We start from the raw sequence: 18,136 nt of genomic DNA, 5'->3' as shown, positions 1-18,136 counted from the left end.
TCTGGCCAGCTGATAATACCTAGAATATCAAAATCAACTGCAGGCAGTAGATCATTTTCCTATTTAGCACCTACACTTTGGAACAGTCTTCCTATCATTGTTCGGGAAGCAGACACACTCTGTCAGTTTAAATCTAGACTAAAAACATATTTCTTTAACCTGGCATTCACATAACACATTATCTACTTCTATAATTCAAATCATGTAAATTGTTAGGTCAGCTGGAACCGGGAACCCATAACACCTGATGTACTCGCTACATCATAAGAAGAATGGTGTTTACGCTAATATTAGTCTCTCTCTGTTTATTCCGAGGTTTACAGTAGTCTTCCCAGATCCAGGCCATATCCAGATGAGATGAAGGACCTGCACCTAGACACGACGACAACGCAGCCCTGAAGTGTCAACTAAACTATCCCCTGCAAAGGCCTCCTTCCCTTTCCTTTCCCTATGTATAGATAAAACGTTATCAAAATATGTCCAGTTCGCATGGATCCATGGATACGACTAATAATTCTGTATTAGGCGGGCCAGACAAGTAATTTGGCAAAAGTCTTCTGTTTTTAGTTAAAAGGGCGTCATTTAAGCTACCCCTAAGTTAATAATTAACAATTTTACAACAGAAGTGATTCGATCAAAAACTTACTTTAGCTTGATAATAACTTTTCCTAGAGATGCTGTAAAGCCAAAATAATCTCTGTCCATTAATTTTCCTATTATCACCGTGAAGCTGCTTTGAAACAATCTGCATTGTAAAATGCGCTATATAAATGAAGATGACTTGACTTAAAATGAGCGGTTGATGAGAACCATATGGCAGCTGGTCCATTCACACACCATATACTGTACTGTATACATGCATATGAGTTTGACCCTTGTTTCGTTTCTACAGATTAGGAACCTTTAAAGAGGGATATGTAGGGATAGATCTGTACTGTTAAATTTACATTTATTTATATTATTTATTATTACTACTACTACTACTACTACTACTACTATCATGTACTCTGCTGTTTGAGGAAAGATTTTTTTTAATGTTTTTGAAAGAAGTTTATTATGCTCAGCAAAGCTGCATTTATTTGATAAAAATACAGCAAAAACAGTTATATTGTGAAATATTATTAACAAATTTATTTACATATATTTTATAAAAAGTAATTTATTCCTGTGATGATAAAGCTGAATTTTCAACTTCCATTACTTCAGTTTCCTACCAGCATATGCAACTGATAAGATGGAATTGCCGTTAAAACAAAAGAATTAGAAGTAGGAAACTTGCAGAAAGGCAAAGATGATTAATTTACTCTGAGGGGCAGATTTACTAACAGCTTTACTAATACCAATGCAAACACTCTTTTGGCGTAAAAAAAAATACTGTCAGGTAGGGGTGTAACAATATATCATGTCACAATATATCGCAATACAGAAATGCAACAATATGTATTGTGGATAGTGACAATATGGATTGTGGATAGTTCACCTAAAATAAAAATTACTGTGAGAAAAAAAGTTTTCAGAGTTTTACGCCGGTTTCACACCGGAAGTGTGAGTGGCGCGTGAGCAGCGCATATTTTTTTCGGCGTGCATGCTAATCAATGAGTGCATTCACACCAGGAGCAGGAGCAGGACGTGAGCGTCAAGCAGGAGCGTCGCATAAGCAACGGTGAAGCGGGGGTTTCAGCGCCAAGTCTATTTTGTTGCACTGCTGATGCTCAATTAAGGTGAAAGCACACTATTAATGGACAAAATAAATATGATTTCACACAAAAAGTGCTCAAAATGCACTGAATAAACATGTCTAGTGTGTTTTAACAAGAAATGGAGTATGTCAGAAAAGACACTTAAGAATCAAAAATATTTATAGAAGATGTACCCATTTAATCGTGTTTTTAATTATTCAGTTTAGATGAAAGTATGGTGTATTATAAAAAACTAAAGTAAACTAGCCAAAAAATATTATATATAAACATTCTTTTAGTTATTTCACAGACAGGTATATAGGCTCTTTCACTACCCAAATCAAACCTGAGTTTGCTGACGTTTTTTCCACTGAGTTTGCAGTCTTGTAAACGTGCACTTGGCAGATGATGTAAAACACAAAGCTTACCTCATTCGTGTGCAGCAATGGATGACACAAGACTTATTTATTTATTTATTATGTTTACATGAGAATGTTGTACAACTCCCCATGTTAACAAATGTTCAAGACTATTAAAGGTGGGGCATCCATTTTTTCAACTACGCTGTTAGACATTGTTGATATTTGAAATCAACCCAAACAAACCCACCCCTCTCTTCATTGCTCTGCCTCCAAAACTCACACTCCATTCCTAACCACCCTGCTCCGAATCGGTCTTGAACCCCGGCCCAGTCGCTGCTGGAATGTGAGGTGAATGCACTACCGATGACGCTAAACACCACATTCTCTAACGGTTGTCAGTGCGCAGTGCTTCACCTGCACAACTCTCACTATCTGGCCACTGTTACACACGCAATGCGATAGTGGGTGTCTGTTTATCACAGCTAACACGCAACAAAATGCTTCATGAAAAATAAAGCGCAGCTGATGAACGAACAACAAGGAAGCACAAAAAATGAACGTACAGTACACAAGAGTCTAAATACAAACAAGTGTTCATTGTTAATCGCCAACAGCACAGCAGCCCCAGACAATCATGACACTCAAACCCAGTTTTACTCACATGAAAAGCGGGTTCAAAGCAGCCTCCGTGTCTGTTTTCAGGTTCTCTCCAGTGCTGGAAAGCTTTTCTAAAATTAACACAGGTCCTAGAGCACTTGCCCAGTCATAAACCTTCATTCCAGTGACATTCTTTTGAGCTCTTTTGTATTGTGTCTCATCATTTCTCTTTCTGCATTTTTTTTTTTCTTTTTTCAAACCTCCCTCTTGCTCGTTCTGTCTCCACAACCGTCATATGTCCCCTAATGCTGATTGGTTAGATGTTTATTGTTGGCATCGGCCCAACTAACTTCCAAACAGTGTAGTTGAAAAAATGGATACCAAAGAGGCCAAAGTTAATGACCCAGTTTGGATTAATGGCCCAGAGCGAGGATTTGGATGCGTTTTCTGTCAGAGTGGATGAAGGCCTTTAATAATACTCGGAAAGGAGGATTCAATCAGCAGCTGAGACTGTAGTATATCCCAATATAAAAAGATATTCAAACACCTGCATATCCATCTGCAAAACACATGTTTGCTCTCGCTGTCATATTCAAGACGACCACAACACCACAAACTCTACGATAAATGATTACAGATGAGCCAAACACATAAAATGAAGCTAGAAACAAGCATTCAAAAACCTCAAAACAGTCTAATACAATGGCTCTTTTGAATCAGTTTTGAGGAAGTATATTGAGTGATTCATTGGGGCTTTAAAGCAGACGTCTGATTGTTATCTGAGCCGAGCTGATCTACAGAGTCTGCTGGCCATATGTGTCCATTATGCAAATTCACATTAGCATACTGTACAGACGTGATTTGGGTATTTAATTTGAGCCCTGACCTCATAAAGCAAAGAGAAATAATTTGTAAATATATATGCAAATATTAATGAGTAAAGCCCCCACAGGACAAAGGATACAATTATATCCTAGCAGCCGTGGTGACCACAGTGCTGACGTACTTGTGTTATGTATTTTTTTTTATACAATTAATACATTTAGTAATTTGTCCTTTGTGATAGAGTTGACTGGATTTGAGATTGGAGACAGTTTTCAGATTCAGATTCATCTCTGCCACTTTTATCTATACTAAGAAGAAACTTATGTAATAGAGGAGTTTACTTAAATATTTGTATATATATATGCATATTTTGCAATAAATGTAAAATATATTGCTTTTTATGTAATCAACATCTTTATATAAAAAGTTTCTCCATCCATTATCCACCGCTTATCTGGGACTGGGTCGCGGTGAAAGAAGGCTAAGTAAGGGCGCCCATACACCTTTTTCCCTGGCCACTCCTTCAGCTCATCCTGGGGGATCCCAAGTTGTTCAGTCCAGGGGCCAGTTGCATAAACCACTTAGACTAGTCTTAAAAGTTAAGACACTAATGTTTTTCTTCAAGAGTGGTCCTAATTTTTTAAAGTCCGTTACATAAAAAGGTAGATTGGTGTAATTTGAATTGGAAAAATAACATTGATTACCCCTTGGTTAACTGCAAGTTGGTCAAACTAGTTCTTAAAACAGTCTTAATATAGTGACTAAGTTTTTAACTGGCCCCAGCTGAGAGATATAAACCCTCCAGCGTGTTCTGGGTCTGCTCCAGGCTTTCTTCCCAGTTGGGAATGCCCGGAACACCTCCACCGGGAGGCATCCAGGAGACATCTTGACATCTATTGCCCGAACCATCTCAACTGACAACTTTCAATGCAGAGGAGCAGCGGCTCTACTCTGAGTCTCTCCCACGTGTCTGAGCTTTGCACCCTGTCTCTCAAAACTCATTTCGGCCGCTTGTACCCACGATCTCATTCTTTCGGTCACTACCCAGAGCTCATGACCATAGGTGAGGGTACAGTCCGGTACAACAACCATATTACTGCCGCCTCACCGATCCACCTCTCGATCTCATGCTGTGACTTTTAACTCCTCTACTTGGGGAAGTAACTCACTCCCTACCTGAAAGCGGGAAATCCAGCATTTTTCACCTCACTCTTGACTGACTCTTGAAATGGTGGAAAATTTGGTTGCAAAGCGAAATGTACAAGCGTCTATTTAACACTCAGGGGTCGGCTGGTCGCGCCGGCGATACCACTGTGCTTTTTTCTTATCAGTATGAAAAAGACTCAAAATACTCCGTCAATGTTGCACATACAATTAAGAGTTATACACCATTTTAATCTGTGAAATATCTTCTTTTATTTGTGTACACTCAGAGTAAAAACAAAATGTTGTCCTTTTTGTAAAATAAAGAAAACTAACATGATGCATGATCAGTCGTCTCCCTCTGAATGAAGTCCAATCTGAGTTCTCAGAAAATGAACTGTAACTTAGTGAATACTAATCACAAAAAAATTTGACTTATGTCTAAAGAAACATTGAAATGTCAGGTTTTAAATCGTGTAAGTCAAATCGAAAACAAAAATTCTCTGTTTATGTAATCTGAATGAAAAGAGATATGTCAGACGCCCGTGATTCAGCTCATTATCCACTAATGCGGCCACGCCCACGGAGCGAGCGCTATTCAGACGCAAATTCTGAGGCAATACATGTATACATCGTCGCAATCGCGTATTTATTATCTTGAAAAGTGTTTATCTGCATGTTATAGCAATCTCTGGAAGCCTCTGTTAGTTCCTGGAATGTCACATGATATGCCTCTTCTTTTACTGAGATACAGTGGGTACGGAAAGTATTCAGACCCCCTTAAATTTTTCACTCTTTGTTATATTGCAGCCATATGCTAAAATCATTTAAGTTCATTTTTTTTCCTCAATGTACACACAGCACCCCATATTGACAGAAAAACACAGAATCTGCAGATTTATTAAAAAAGAAAAACTGAAATATCACATGGTCCTAAGTATTCAGACCCTTTGCTGTGACACTCATATATTTAACTCAGGTGCTGTCCATTTCTTCTGATCATCCTTGAGATGGTTCTACACCTTCATTTGAGTCCAGCTGTGTTTGATTATACTGATTGGACTTGATTAGGAAAGCCACACACCTGTCTATATAAGACCTTACAGTGCATGTCAGAGCAAATGAGAATCATGAGGTCAAAGGAACTGCCTGAAGAGCTCAGAGACAGAATTGTGGCAAGGCACAGATCTGGTCAAGGTTACAAAATTTTTTAAGGTTCCTAAGAGCACAGTGGCCTCCATAATCTTTAAATGGAAGACGTTTGGGATGACCAGAACCCTTCCTAGAGCTGGCCGTCCGGCCAAACTGAGCTATCGGGGGAGAAGAGCCTTGGTGAGAGAGGTAAAGAAGAACCCAAAGATCACTGTGGCTGAGCTCCAGAGATGCAGTCGGGAGATGGGAGAAAGTTGTAGAAAGTCAACCATCACTGCAGCCCTCCACCAGTTGGGGCTTTATGGCAGAGTGGCCCGACGGAAGCCTCTCCTCAGTGCAAGACACATGAAAGCCTGCATGGAGTTTGCTAAAAAACACCTGAAGGACTCCAAGATGGTGAGAAATAAGATTCTCTGGTCTGATGAGACCAAGATAGAACTTTTTGGCCTTAATTCTAAGCGGTATGTGTGGAGAAAACCAGGCACTGCTCATCACCTGTCCAATACAGTCCCAACAGTGAAGCATGGTGGTGGCAGCATCATGCTGTGGGGGTGTTTTTCAGCTGCAGGGACAGGACGACTGGTTGCAATCGAGGGAAAGATGAATGCCGTCAAGTACAGGGATATCCTGGACGAAAACCTTCTCCAGAGTGCTCAGGACCTCAGACTGGGCCGAAGGTTTACCTTCCAACAAAACAATGACCCTAAGCACACAGCTAAAATAACGAAGGAGTGGCTTCACAACAACTCTGTGACTGTTCTTGAATGGCCCAGCCAGAGCCCTGACTTAAACCCAATTGAGCATCTCTGGAGAGACCTAAAAATGGCTGTCCACCAACGTTTACCATCCAATCTGACAGAACTGGAGAGGATCTGCAAGGAGGAATGGCAGAGGATCCCCAAATCCAGGTGTGAAAAACTTGTTGCATCTTTCCAAAAAAGACTCATGGCTGTATTAGATCAAAAGGGTGCTTCTACTAAATACTGAGCAAAGGGTCTGAATACTTAGGACCATGTGATATTTCAGTTTTTCTTTTTTAATAAATCTGCAAAAATGTCAACAATTCTGTGTTTTTCTGTCAATATGGGGTGCTGTGTGTACATTAATGAGGAAAAAAATGAACTTAAATGATTTTAGCAAATGGCTGCAATATAACAAAGAGTGAAATTTAAGGGGGTCTGAATACTTTCCGTACCCACTGTATTTGTGGACTAAAGGTGCACAGAGTGCCCTCCGGCTGCAAGTATGACTTGAAAACACAGTATCCAGCGCTCACAGTGATGACAATAAATACTGAATAAATATTACTCCTCTGTATAGAAAATTGACATAAACATATGAGAATCCATCAATATTTCTCCAAATGTGCACGCTTTTAAGCATATTAAGAAATTACGGTCAATATAAGATTCTAAGAGTCAAAATGTGAAGCTTGAGTCTTAGATCTTTTTAATGATGTATAGTTTGTCAACTGCATATTAACATTTAGGCTATATAATATAACAAATATATTAGCCTATATGAAATGCCATAGAGGTAGGAATGTTCAGACGCTTTGCATCACAGAAATACATTATATTTTAAAGTATATTAAAATAGAAAACCATTATTTGGTTAGAGACTTAAGACTTCTTTTAAAAAAATGTGTCCAATCTTTTGACTGGTACTGTAATTTAACATAGGCCTATACAAAATTTTCTTCACATGATGTGCAATAATACGTGCATGCATGAGATCACAAAAATCATGTTTTTTTTTTGTCAAGAGTGGACATTAATCCTGTTATCAGCATGATCACAGAGGGTTTTTTCACAGCCTACCTGACTGAAAGAGCTCATTATGCGAATCTTTTGTCTTCTCAGGTGTGAATCACGGCATTATTCATGAAGATTCACGCCTCCATGCATACTGTGTTTCTTGACAAAAAATGTCTTAGAAAATTTAAATCTCTCTATTGTTTTATATGAACGAGTAGGCAGGATAATTTTTACATCATTTTGAAGCAAAAACTCTAGTCTACAACCTCCAATACAGAAGTCTTGTGAACACAGATTTAATATATTTTTTTTGGCCTTATTTCAGTGACTTAAGTTTTTTGTTTTTTCAATAACCACACATAAACGTTATTCCTTCAAAAACACAAACATGTACATACATGTTCCTCACATATTATTTTAGCCTAGTTCGTGCTGAATACAGTGTAATGACACTTTTGTCATTAATATGTTTATGAACAACTGAAAAAAGCACAAATGTCAGGGCATGTCAAAACTTCTCCAGGGCCCCAAAAATCCTCAGACCCCAGAGGGTTAAGCGAGTTCGTCATTGTAAATAAAATAGCTGTATTTGACCGAAACTACAGAATTGCCAGCAAGTGGACTATCTAGATAGCATCGTGAATGTTTATATGGTTGTCAATGCATGGGACACTAAATATAATTTTGGTTTTAATAAGATTTTCCCAATAAACAGGCAAGAATAAACTGGGTGACCATGATTCCTGTTCATTCCAACAACAAAGCACTTGAATGCAACAAGCTCGTAATCACGACTTCTGAAGTAGGAATTATGAAATTTCCGATAGCACGTGAAGGCAGCATTAGTTGACATATAGTTGCAAAGTTACTTATAGTTAGTAGAATGTCTAAAGTGGACTGTTGAACAAATTTCTTTGCAGAATCATGGGTAATGTAGTTTTCACCAGGAATTTTGCTGTTAAACATGATTTTTTTTTTTTTTTTAAGTAAGTTGAAATAATGCAGGTTGATGATTTCAACAAAAGCATATACCATCAATTATAAGTAATCATTAAAAATCAATTTCCTGTGAAGGAATGTGATTTTTACTTCCTGAACCAGACTTTTGCACTTTATGGAACTGTGGAATATGGTACTTGTTAGTATGGTAGTATGCTCTGTTGTATACTGCTCACTTTGGAGAATGTGGTACCTTTAGGTTATCCAGTTATTTTAGGATTATAGAAAATCTTAATACTTAATACATACTACATACTGGAGAAACAGTTTGTTTGTAGGGTGGCTTTTGGCTTCATTCATTTTGGTTTGTTCACTGAATCGCTCACTTACACAATCACAGTACTTACTCTGAGCACAATGGCTACAGTTATACACAATAATGTTTACAGCTAAATGATGGAGAGTTCATCTTAGGTGAACATTTGAAAAAATGTGTAGTTTCTCAGTTCCAATCTTCCTCTTTCTTCCTTTTTCACAGCATATGAAACGAATTACTTATTCTCTGCATAATAAAACAATACAACTGTATAGATCAACATTTTGCAAAGTGTGGGCTGCAGCCGCCCTTTAATACTTAGTGGGTCACATACCACACTTTGGGAAATGCTGATTTATACAGTTGAATTAACTATTTTACTTTAAAAACATCTAAGGTATGCTAATATTTTTAAAAAGAAACTGAAATTGACATTTTTGATTTATTATGGAGGATAAATGTTTTTTTCCTATAGTCTTACATTCTACAAAACAACACAATAGAAAAAAAAAAAAAAAAAAAAAAACAGTCTGCTAAAGGCATGTGAAAAGACACTTTAACTTACTGGCACATTCTTTCAAGCCCATGGCTTTATGGACGATCACATGCAGGAAGCCATACAGACCAGGAGATTCCTCATCTGGAAGAGACAAGAAACACTCAGTAAGTGTGTGTTTGAGAGAGAGGGAAATGAGTGAATTTATAAAGTGTCCAACTCCTTGCTTTAGTCATCTTTCAGCATCTCCCTCTTTAATTTACCCACAATCCTCCATTCCCCTGCCTATTAGTGGCAGATAACAGATAACAAAAAATAAATAAAATAAAAAAAACAAAAAAAAATATGGAAGTGTGTAGTCTACCACATGCTGCTAAAACATAGATACTACTAAACTTAAAACCAAATATAGCTGCAAGCAGCAATTAAGATGGCAAGCATAAATGCATAACGAGTCATGTAAACATGGCTGGGAACATCAGACCAACTGCAACGAGCAACTGCAATGAGTAATTAAAGATAATTTTTAAATGATTTTAGGTCATAACAGCTCATCATAAATACAAATCACTAGCAATATGATTTAATTGCTTATTACTTTTGACAAATAGGTGATGCTGATTTGGTGTGGTCAGTTTGAGGTGACAATATATGACAATATGTGACAATATTTGTGTGGTAACACATATAGAGTTTGGTCTATCAAAAAAAAAAAAAAAAATTGCCAGCATGGTCTGAAGAAGATGGTGAAAGTCTGAGTCAGCAGAAGAAGAAGAACAAGAAAAAAAACAAGAAGAATTAAAGCTGCAAGCAGCGATGAAAGGGCCCTCGCACCTTGCTCACCACCACCCGGTGGCCTTAGGAAAACTGAGAGACTTAGGAAAACTGTGAGACTTTAAATATCAGTCAGACTTTGTCAGGCCACCACAGGACACGTCAGGACACGGCCTTCAACGAAAACTCAAGATCTTCGCAAGTTAACATCGCTAAGGCCTTAAGATTAGACAGACCAAATATGGATGTTGATTTGGTTAAATCTCTACGAGGAGTTAATCATAGTGTAAAACATGTAATTTCCTGTTGCCCGCAGGTGGCGCTATGACTGTAACTGAATATTGGCATGTAGATGTCTTCATGCCAGGACTCTTATCAAACATGTGAAGTTTGGGGCAGATTGAGCCAATTTGCCACACCTAATTCTGAAACCCATATCAGACGTAAATTGCGATTCATTTCAGAGAAGAAGAAGAATTGACTGAGCAATTACAATAGGGTCCTCACACCATCGGTGCTCGGGCCCTAACAAGAACGGAGCACCCAGAGAATAGAGCATTCATTTAAGTCCAATTGTTATATGCCTTTCCCTCGCTAACTTCCCTTTGTCTTGTTCACTCAGATGTACGTCATCGCTTACATTGCACAAGTGCCCACTACCCTTCGGAACTCTTGCAATGTGTTTAAATGGAACACCCTAAGTCCTTGATCACTTGGAAAACACAATGGATCTGATTTATTTATTTATTTTTTAATGAATTTGTTTTTCATGCACCATTCTATAGGCCTGTGTGTATGCTTGAGCTGTTGGAGAAAATATTAAAAATTACACAAACGAAATTGATAATACAATAAACTATAACAGTAAGTTTAAGGTAGCTACAAGTATTATACAGTTAAATGTCAAAATAACTCTGATATCATACACTAGAGATGTGTGGGGTGGGGGTAAATTAAGCGCATTGTGTTGCATTGTGGTCTATGGATCTGCCTGCAGTGTACATATTGAGTAGACTCGCTCCCTCGGTCAAAATCGAGGGGTCGAGGGTCTGTCCAAATAAACATTACTCGCCCACTTGATGAAGTTGAACACACTTCAAAATGGCGGCGGGAAACCTTCCGAAGGGAAGTGCTTAGGGAAGTCACGGAGTGTAAGTCTAAAAGTGCAGTTAAACGCAGCCTAGGTCCAAAGCTCCTTGAAGAGTATGTGAATGGAAAAACAGTTCTCAAAGGGAAAGAAGACACCTGGTGTATTCCAAAGCACTGTGCTCATCAGTAAGAATGTGAGCAGCTGGTGAGTGAGTTTATGTCTGTTGTAATTTGAACAGTTCTGTTCTAATATATCCTGTCTGTGTGGTCCATTTCTGTGCTGGACTGGTGATAGTAAATATCAGGCTATCTGACTAGCATTGTTTTCAGTACTAAAAAAAGCCAATCAGTCAGTCAGTAATGTAAAGTCAGATTGACTAGAAATATGATTGACTCAAAGTATTGAAGGGCAGTGCTAATCTTTATAAATGTGATGTCATGAACCAGTTGCAAGATCAAGTGTCACAGCTCCCTGACTTTGGCAGGTCTAAACTGGAAACACTGATGAAGAACTCTCTAAATTAGTGCTGGTAGAAAGAATGCAGATGTCAGAGCAAATGAAAAGTGTCACATAACTGAAAGTCTACAGCTGCCTTAACTAAAACTATGAGTTTGGATATCCACACCAAAAGAGTTTAACATCATGTGAAGTGGGTTAAAAAAAAACATGATTCATGAAAACAATATTTATGGTAAGCCCCAGAGAATGAGGATTCTTATGGACTAATAGGCTCTCGTCCTGAGAGGAAACCTGCTATATGTGAAGGGTCTTCAGGCCCACAGAACCAGTCATCACTTCAGGGTGGCCTTGACCGACCCTCACGCACACAGAGTGGCTTATTGTATTAATATTAGAAATAGTGGGTGGCAGTGCTCAAGTTGCAGTCTCTCTTTCTCTATGTTTATTTAGCAGGAAGTGAACTAGCAAAGAAGCTCTTTGAACCTACACCACCTCATCAGAACAACACACGAGAGAGAAAACAATCATGGACCTTATGTTGTTTGTGGACATGTTATCATAATCTTTTAGTCCAAAAGTAAGAATCAAATGCTATATCATCATTCAGTCCAGAAGCAGTTTGATCAAACTCAGACTCACCTTAAAGAAAAAGTGAAATAATTTCTGAATTCAAATAAATGCATTCAAATAAATGCTGTTTTCAAACACCTTTCCTACACAAACCCCTTATATACTATTAAAGATGAGTCAACCTTCCAGCATGTTAAAGACAGTTAGGATTATGAACCACTGAGTTTTGTTCTTGTATGTTAAGCAAGAATGTTTGAACTTCCATTTACTATATTTGATGCGCCCTACGAGTGTTGATCAATGTTTCTTTAGGCATCTTTAGCTTGTTCAAAATTCAGTGTAAAGATGCAATGCTGCATAAAAGCCAGATTAAATAAGACCTGCTCTGACTCACCTCAGCCCCTTATACCAAAGTATAGTTGCAATTGCTGTGTAACTGCATTTATGCCACCTCTAAGAAGCATTAGGCAGTCTATGTAAAGGCACCTAAATAGCACTTTAATAGCCTTTCTGTGTCACCTTTGTAGTGTAAATTGGGCATATTTGAATTAAAGCCAAAATTAAATCTGTTCATCATATAAAGCATTTGCGTCTTTTCAGAACTTTGATTAAACCTCTTGATTCATATACTTTCACAATGTCTTTATGAACTGAAGTGTCAAAGTTTTGGAGGGACATAAATCTTAATTTGTGTTTCAAAGATCATATAGGTTTGGAATGACGTACAGTAAGGGTTAAGTAACTGATGACTTCTCATTTTTGGGAGAACGATACAATAAAGTGATGTGTCACCTACAGCGTTACCCAGACTCTGAGGTGTACGTGCGATTGTAAATTTCAGACTGTGTGAACTTTGACCCCATTGACATTCGTAAGTTCAGTCAATGATTACTAGACGATTTACATTGTCAGCAGTTTATGTTATTGCAATTAGGGTCCAACTTTGCGCCCAAAATTGTGATTCTCACACATTTTGCCCTCATTGATAATGTCTTTTATGGACAATTCACACTGAACCAACAGACACCGACTAACGGCAACGGACTCTTCGTCGGGTTTTATCAGATTAGTGTGTTACCCCTGTCGGCATCTGTTGATGTTGGTCGATGCCCGTTTTCACCGATTGAACATGTTTGATCAGTGTTTGTCGGGTCGTGGCATGTCTGAGAAGTTACATACTGTAATCTGGTGATTGTCCTTGTTGGTCAGCATCTTTCTGTGCAATGTGAGTTGGCCTTTACTGTAAAAACGGTTGTTCAAAACTTTGAACAACTGTTTCTTGAATTTTAATTTCAATTACTGAATTTGAATTTAGTTTTAAATTCCAAATCACTTCTTGAATCTGACATTTTAATAGAGGTAAAACAGGATGTAGAAATGCCATTCAAATCTTATCTGCACGATATGCACTGCATGATATTGAAGAAAAAGTTATATGTTATAACTCGTTAAATAATGTGATATTCGATATGCGACACGATAATGCTTTAAGTGTGTAAAATAAATCTGTATTATTCTTAAAAAAATAAAATGAACCAACATACATGTTTCACATTCTTTTTGTGAGAAGAAAGCATTCCTACAACTGAAAGTGAACAGCAGTGTTTTACTGAAGCATTACATAAAAAGTGAGTGTCATTTTACCATCAGTGTAAGCCAGGGGGTTTAGGGTTTCAGGTAGGCCTACATTAGGTTTATTTAATGACAGCAATTGAATGAACAAATATGCAAATAAAACACTGCTTATTCTTCACTGTATGAATTAAATATATACTGATTCTTATTAAAGCTACAAAAGTTATTCAGTCAAGTGCAGTGAGTGATTTTCTCTTCGTCTTTTGTTGTTTGATTAACATTAAGCACACAGTCAGAATCAGGTTTATTAGGCTGCTGTCACTTTAAGAGCTGCACGGATCCAATTTACTGTTACACGCATGCTTTTAACTATTTAGTCCAATAGGCCTTTATCACAGTCTGCATGTCGTCACATCCTGCATTTATTAGGAGCGTTTATTAGGAGCGTAAAGGAATTTCCGCTCTGCAGTAGCAATAGACGCACAGAGGTTTACCACATCGCTTCGCGATCTCCTTGACATCAACAACGTTTATCAGATTGTTGAAAATAATTCTCAAACGAAGATATCCAAACTTGAGAAAGGTTACAAATTCTTCTTTGAAAACTACATCTTCAACTATGAAGGTAAGTTTACATTTAACGTTAGTTCAACCGCTACTCGAGATGGCTAACAGGCTACCTAACTGGCTAAATCATGTGATGAAAGTTTAAAAATGTATAATACGCACAAAACATCAACAGGTTAAGCTGCTTTTTTTATTTCGATGTCATACTGTGTTGTGATAAAATACTGTTTTGTACAATAGTATCTGAGGTGTTTGATAATGAGGTGATTGTCAGGGCTTAGTGTTACTGGTCCAGGAGGAAAAACGAAGAGCCACACTCTCTGCAGGTTACCTGTTCAGGATGTATTGTAGCCAGCTCCAGTTCAAGGAGACAAAACTATTTATTTTCGTTGTTGCTTTATTTACAATAAAAAAAGCTTGTTGGACTGCCGTTGCAGCCAGTTTATGGTAATGTTATGTTTGTATTGTAATCCTAACTTGTAGATAGTGATGGACAGAATGTGATTTTATTTATTTAGATTTCGTTTAAAGCTGACGAAAACCCTCCTGTCATCAGCAACTTCTGCTGTTCCTGTGTGGCTGGTAAAGAGCTATGCAACCATTTGGTTGGCTTGTTGTTTCAGAGTGCACACTACAGCATGATGAAACTTAAAGAAGTGCCACTCACTTTATCCAGCACAAGCTCTCTTCAGACTTGGCACAGGCCCAGGACTCAGGTATAGTAAACGGTTATTAATTTACATAAGTTATGGTTTTGCATTTTATAAACTTGCTCTTAATAATATATACATTTTTTTTAAACAGGGAATCCATCCTGAACCAATTGACCATTTACTTGTGAGGAAACTGAAAACTTCTGGCAGAAGTGGTGTTAAATCTACTCTTTATAGGGCCTACACAGGTGATTACATTTACATTATTTTATGTCTAGTCAAATGATGTACAAACTATAGTGCTTTAAAAAGAAGACATCTAAATTTCTTAAATAGGGATGTCCTGATTCAGTTTTTTGTGCCTCCAGTCTGATCAGAGTCATTTAAAGTGTTAGTTCACTCAAAAATGAAAATAATGTAATTTATTACTCACCATCATGTCGTTCCACACCCGTAAGACCTTCGCTCATCTTCGGAACACAAATTAAAATATTTTTTGATTAAATCCGATGGCTCAATGAGGCCTCATAGACAGCAATGTCATTAAAATCTCAAGATCTACTAAAACATATTTAAAACAGTTCATGTGAGTTCAGTGGTTCTATCTTAATATTATAAAGCGACGAGAATACTTTTTGTTCGCCAAAAAAACAAAATAACGACAATTTTCAACAATATAGTGATGGGCTGATTTCAAAACACTGCTTCGGAGCTTTACGAATCGAATCAGTGATTTGGATCTCCTATCAAACGGCTAAACTACTGAAATCAGTTTTGAGAAGAAAATTATACTTGTTTAGTTTAACTTAACAATAAATTTCAATATTTAAAACTGTTTATTTAGACTTGCATGATATCCTACCATGTATGTCATCTTTCATTTTAATATGTAACAGTATCTGAGCGAGGCGATCATCAGCGCTGCCAGTGTACTGACTGCATGAGATTAACGAGCAGCGTGCAGCTCAAGTTACTGCCAGAGGACTCATCGGACTGATTTCATTAGGGGCCAAGCACCGAAGGTGCACAGGCTCCTATTGTAATCGTTGGCGTTCTTTTTAATTATTCTTCTTCCGTTTCTTCTTCTTCTTCTTCCGCTATGGAAGTCTATGGTAGCCCATAGAACTGCTTGCGGGAAAGTTGTGAAATTTGGCACACAGTTAGAGGACAGTCTGAACTGTGTCCATAGCAAATTTGGAGTCTCTAACTCAATCCCTCTAGTGCCACCAGCTGTCCAAAATTGCACTCATGTTTATGTTAATAACTTTTGAACCGTAAGGGTTCTTTTTTCCTCTGATTCCTCGTTTCAAGACGAATCGATTGCACCCTATGACGTCATTTTCCATCATGAAAATTTTTCCACCATTTTGAATTTTCTGAAATACCTACTTTTTCAAACTCCTCCTAGACCATTACTCCGATATTCACGAAAATTGAACCAGATCACCTTCAGACCATGCCGACAAAAAGTTATGGAATTCAAGTTGACTCCTCAAACCATTTTCGATAAACACGCGAACGAATTTTACATAGTGCTTGCCTCAGTAGAATCCTTGGGTCATGCTGAGAACATAGATACCAAATTTGCCATAGTCGGCTGAACTTCCTGAATGCCATATTGTTTTTATTTAAAAACCTACTTTTTCGAACTCCTCCTAGACCGTTGTGCCGATTTTTACCAAAATCGTACCGTATCATCTTCAGACCATGCCGACAAAAAGGTATTTATGATTTCTCTGTCATTTTGCCTAAATATGTCTTTAATCGCTCAATGTTGCAGTAAGTCTGATGCTCCCAGCTGTGCTGGGATGACTTGCTGTGCTTTCTTTGTGCTTGGCCCCGATAATTGCTGCTTGCAGCTATATTTAGGAGCCAAGCACTGAAGGTGCGTAGGCACCTATTGTATCTGTTGGCGCTCTTTTTTTTCTTCTATTGTAATTGTAAGGATTTTTATTAGGGGTTCAAGCACGAACTGCTTTAAACCTATTGTAATTGTACTGATTTTCATTATTTTATTTTTTCTTCCCTAAAACTGAACGGGCAGCCCAAACCGTAAGGCCTAGAAACTTTGAACTTGAAAATTTGTCAAATGGTAGTAGTCTTGCTCGCTACTCAGATACCTGGAATTGTCAAAATCGGTCAATAGGTGGCGCTATAGCGATCAAATGCGCGAAATGGCTCATAACTCCTAAATTGTTTGCCACAGACTCAAGTGTCGTATATCATTGGAAAGCTGAGTCCATGACAAACAAAACGTATATCTCCGATTTCATTTCCGGTATGCAAATTTTTCCGCCATTTTGAATTTTCTGAAAAATCTACTTTTTCCAACTCCTCGTAGGTTGTTTGTCCGATTCACTCGAAACTTGATATACATCATCTAGAGACCTTCCTGGCAAAAACTTATTAAAAGAATTTCGATTGGTGCTTCACTCTCATGACGGGACGCTAAAACATTCAAAGTAGGCAGGGCCACTTTCACTTAAATGGTTATAACTCTTGAACGAAATGAGATACTTTCACCAAACTTGTCATACTCATGTATGACTTCATTCTGTGGTCATACAAAAAAAAATTGCAGAGTATTACCACTTGGTGGCGCTATAATACGAAAAAAACAAAAACTGCTATAACTACGCAACTGTTAGTCCAATTGACTTGAACATTGCCATGCACTGTCTTTGTCCGAGTTGCCTTGATGATGTATGATGACATTCGTGTATCTCGAAAAACATGGCTGCCATCGGCCTATAAACTTTGAGCACCTCTTAGACCAGGTTAACGGAGGCCGATCGGTACTCGGTGGGCCTGTCTGACTCGTGGCCCTAGAGGTCTGTACAAAGTTTGAAAGAAAACGGCCACTGGGTGGCGCAATTGTGTTTTTGACCCTATATATCATGCAGCGTATCACACATTCACACACTGAATCTCCTCATTCTGAACAACATTCTGAACAACTCAATCAAATTGTTCGTTAAACATTTGCGATAATTTGAAAAATCTACTTTTCGAACTCCTCATAGGCCATTTGGGCAATCTGTTCAAAACTTGACATACATCATCTAGAAACACCCATGGCAAAAAGTTATTAAAAGAATTTCGATTGGTGATTCAAGTTCGCAACTGAACGCCAAAACGTTTGAAGTAACAGTTGCCTTTTACTAAAATGGTTATATCTCTTG

General features: G+C 37.9%; 1 protein-coding gene across 8 annotated transcripts in view; it reads right to left on the bottom strand.

Moving 5' to 3' along the window:
- The window catches only part of abr (ABR activator of RhoGEF and GTPase), a 321,977-nt gene that overhangs the window by 108,440 nt on the left and 195,401 nt on the right, over positions 1 to 18,136 (bottom strand). For all 8 annotated transcript variants that reach the window (XR_007930235.1, XM_051893761.1, XM_051893759.1 and 5 more), the window contains one exon: positions 9,336 to 9,410. Coding sequence is in view for 7 of the 8 variants with exons in the window: in XM_051893761.1 (XP_051749721.1) it covers positions 9,336 to 9,410 (75 nt within the window). In the remaining variant the exon portion in view is untranslated. The remainder of the gene's footprint in view (positions 1 to 9,335; positions 9,411 to 18,136) is intronic.

The sequence above is a fragment of the Ctenopharyngodon idella genome, chromosome 5 (assembly GCF_019924925.1).
Source record: "Ctenopharyngodon idella isolate HZGC_01 chromosome 5, HZGC01, whole genome shotgun sequence".
Lineage (NCBI taxonomy): Eukaryota > Metazoa > Chordata > Actinopteri > Cypriniformes > Xenocyprididae > Ctenopharyngodon > Ctenopharyngodon idella.
Note: the sequence above shows the minus strand (reverse complement) of the source record. Positions and strands in the feature narration are given on the sequence as shown.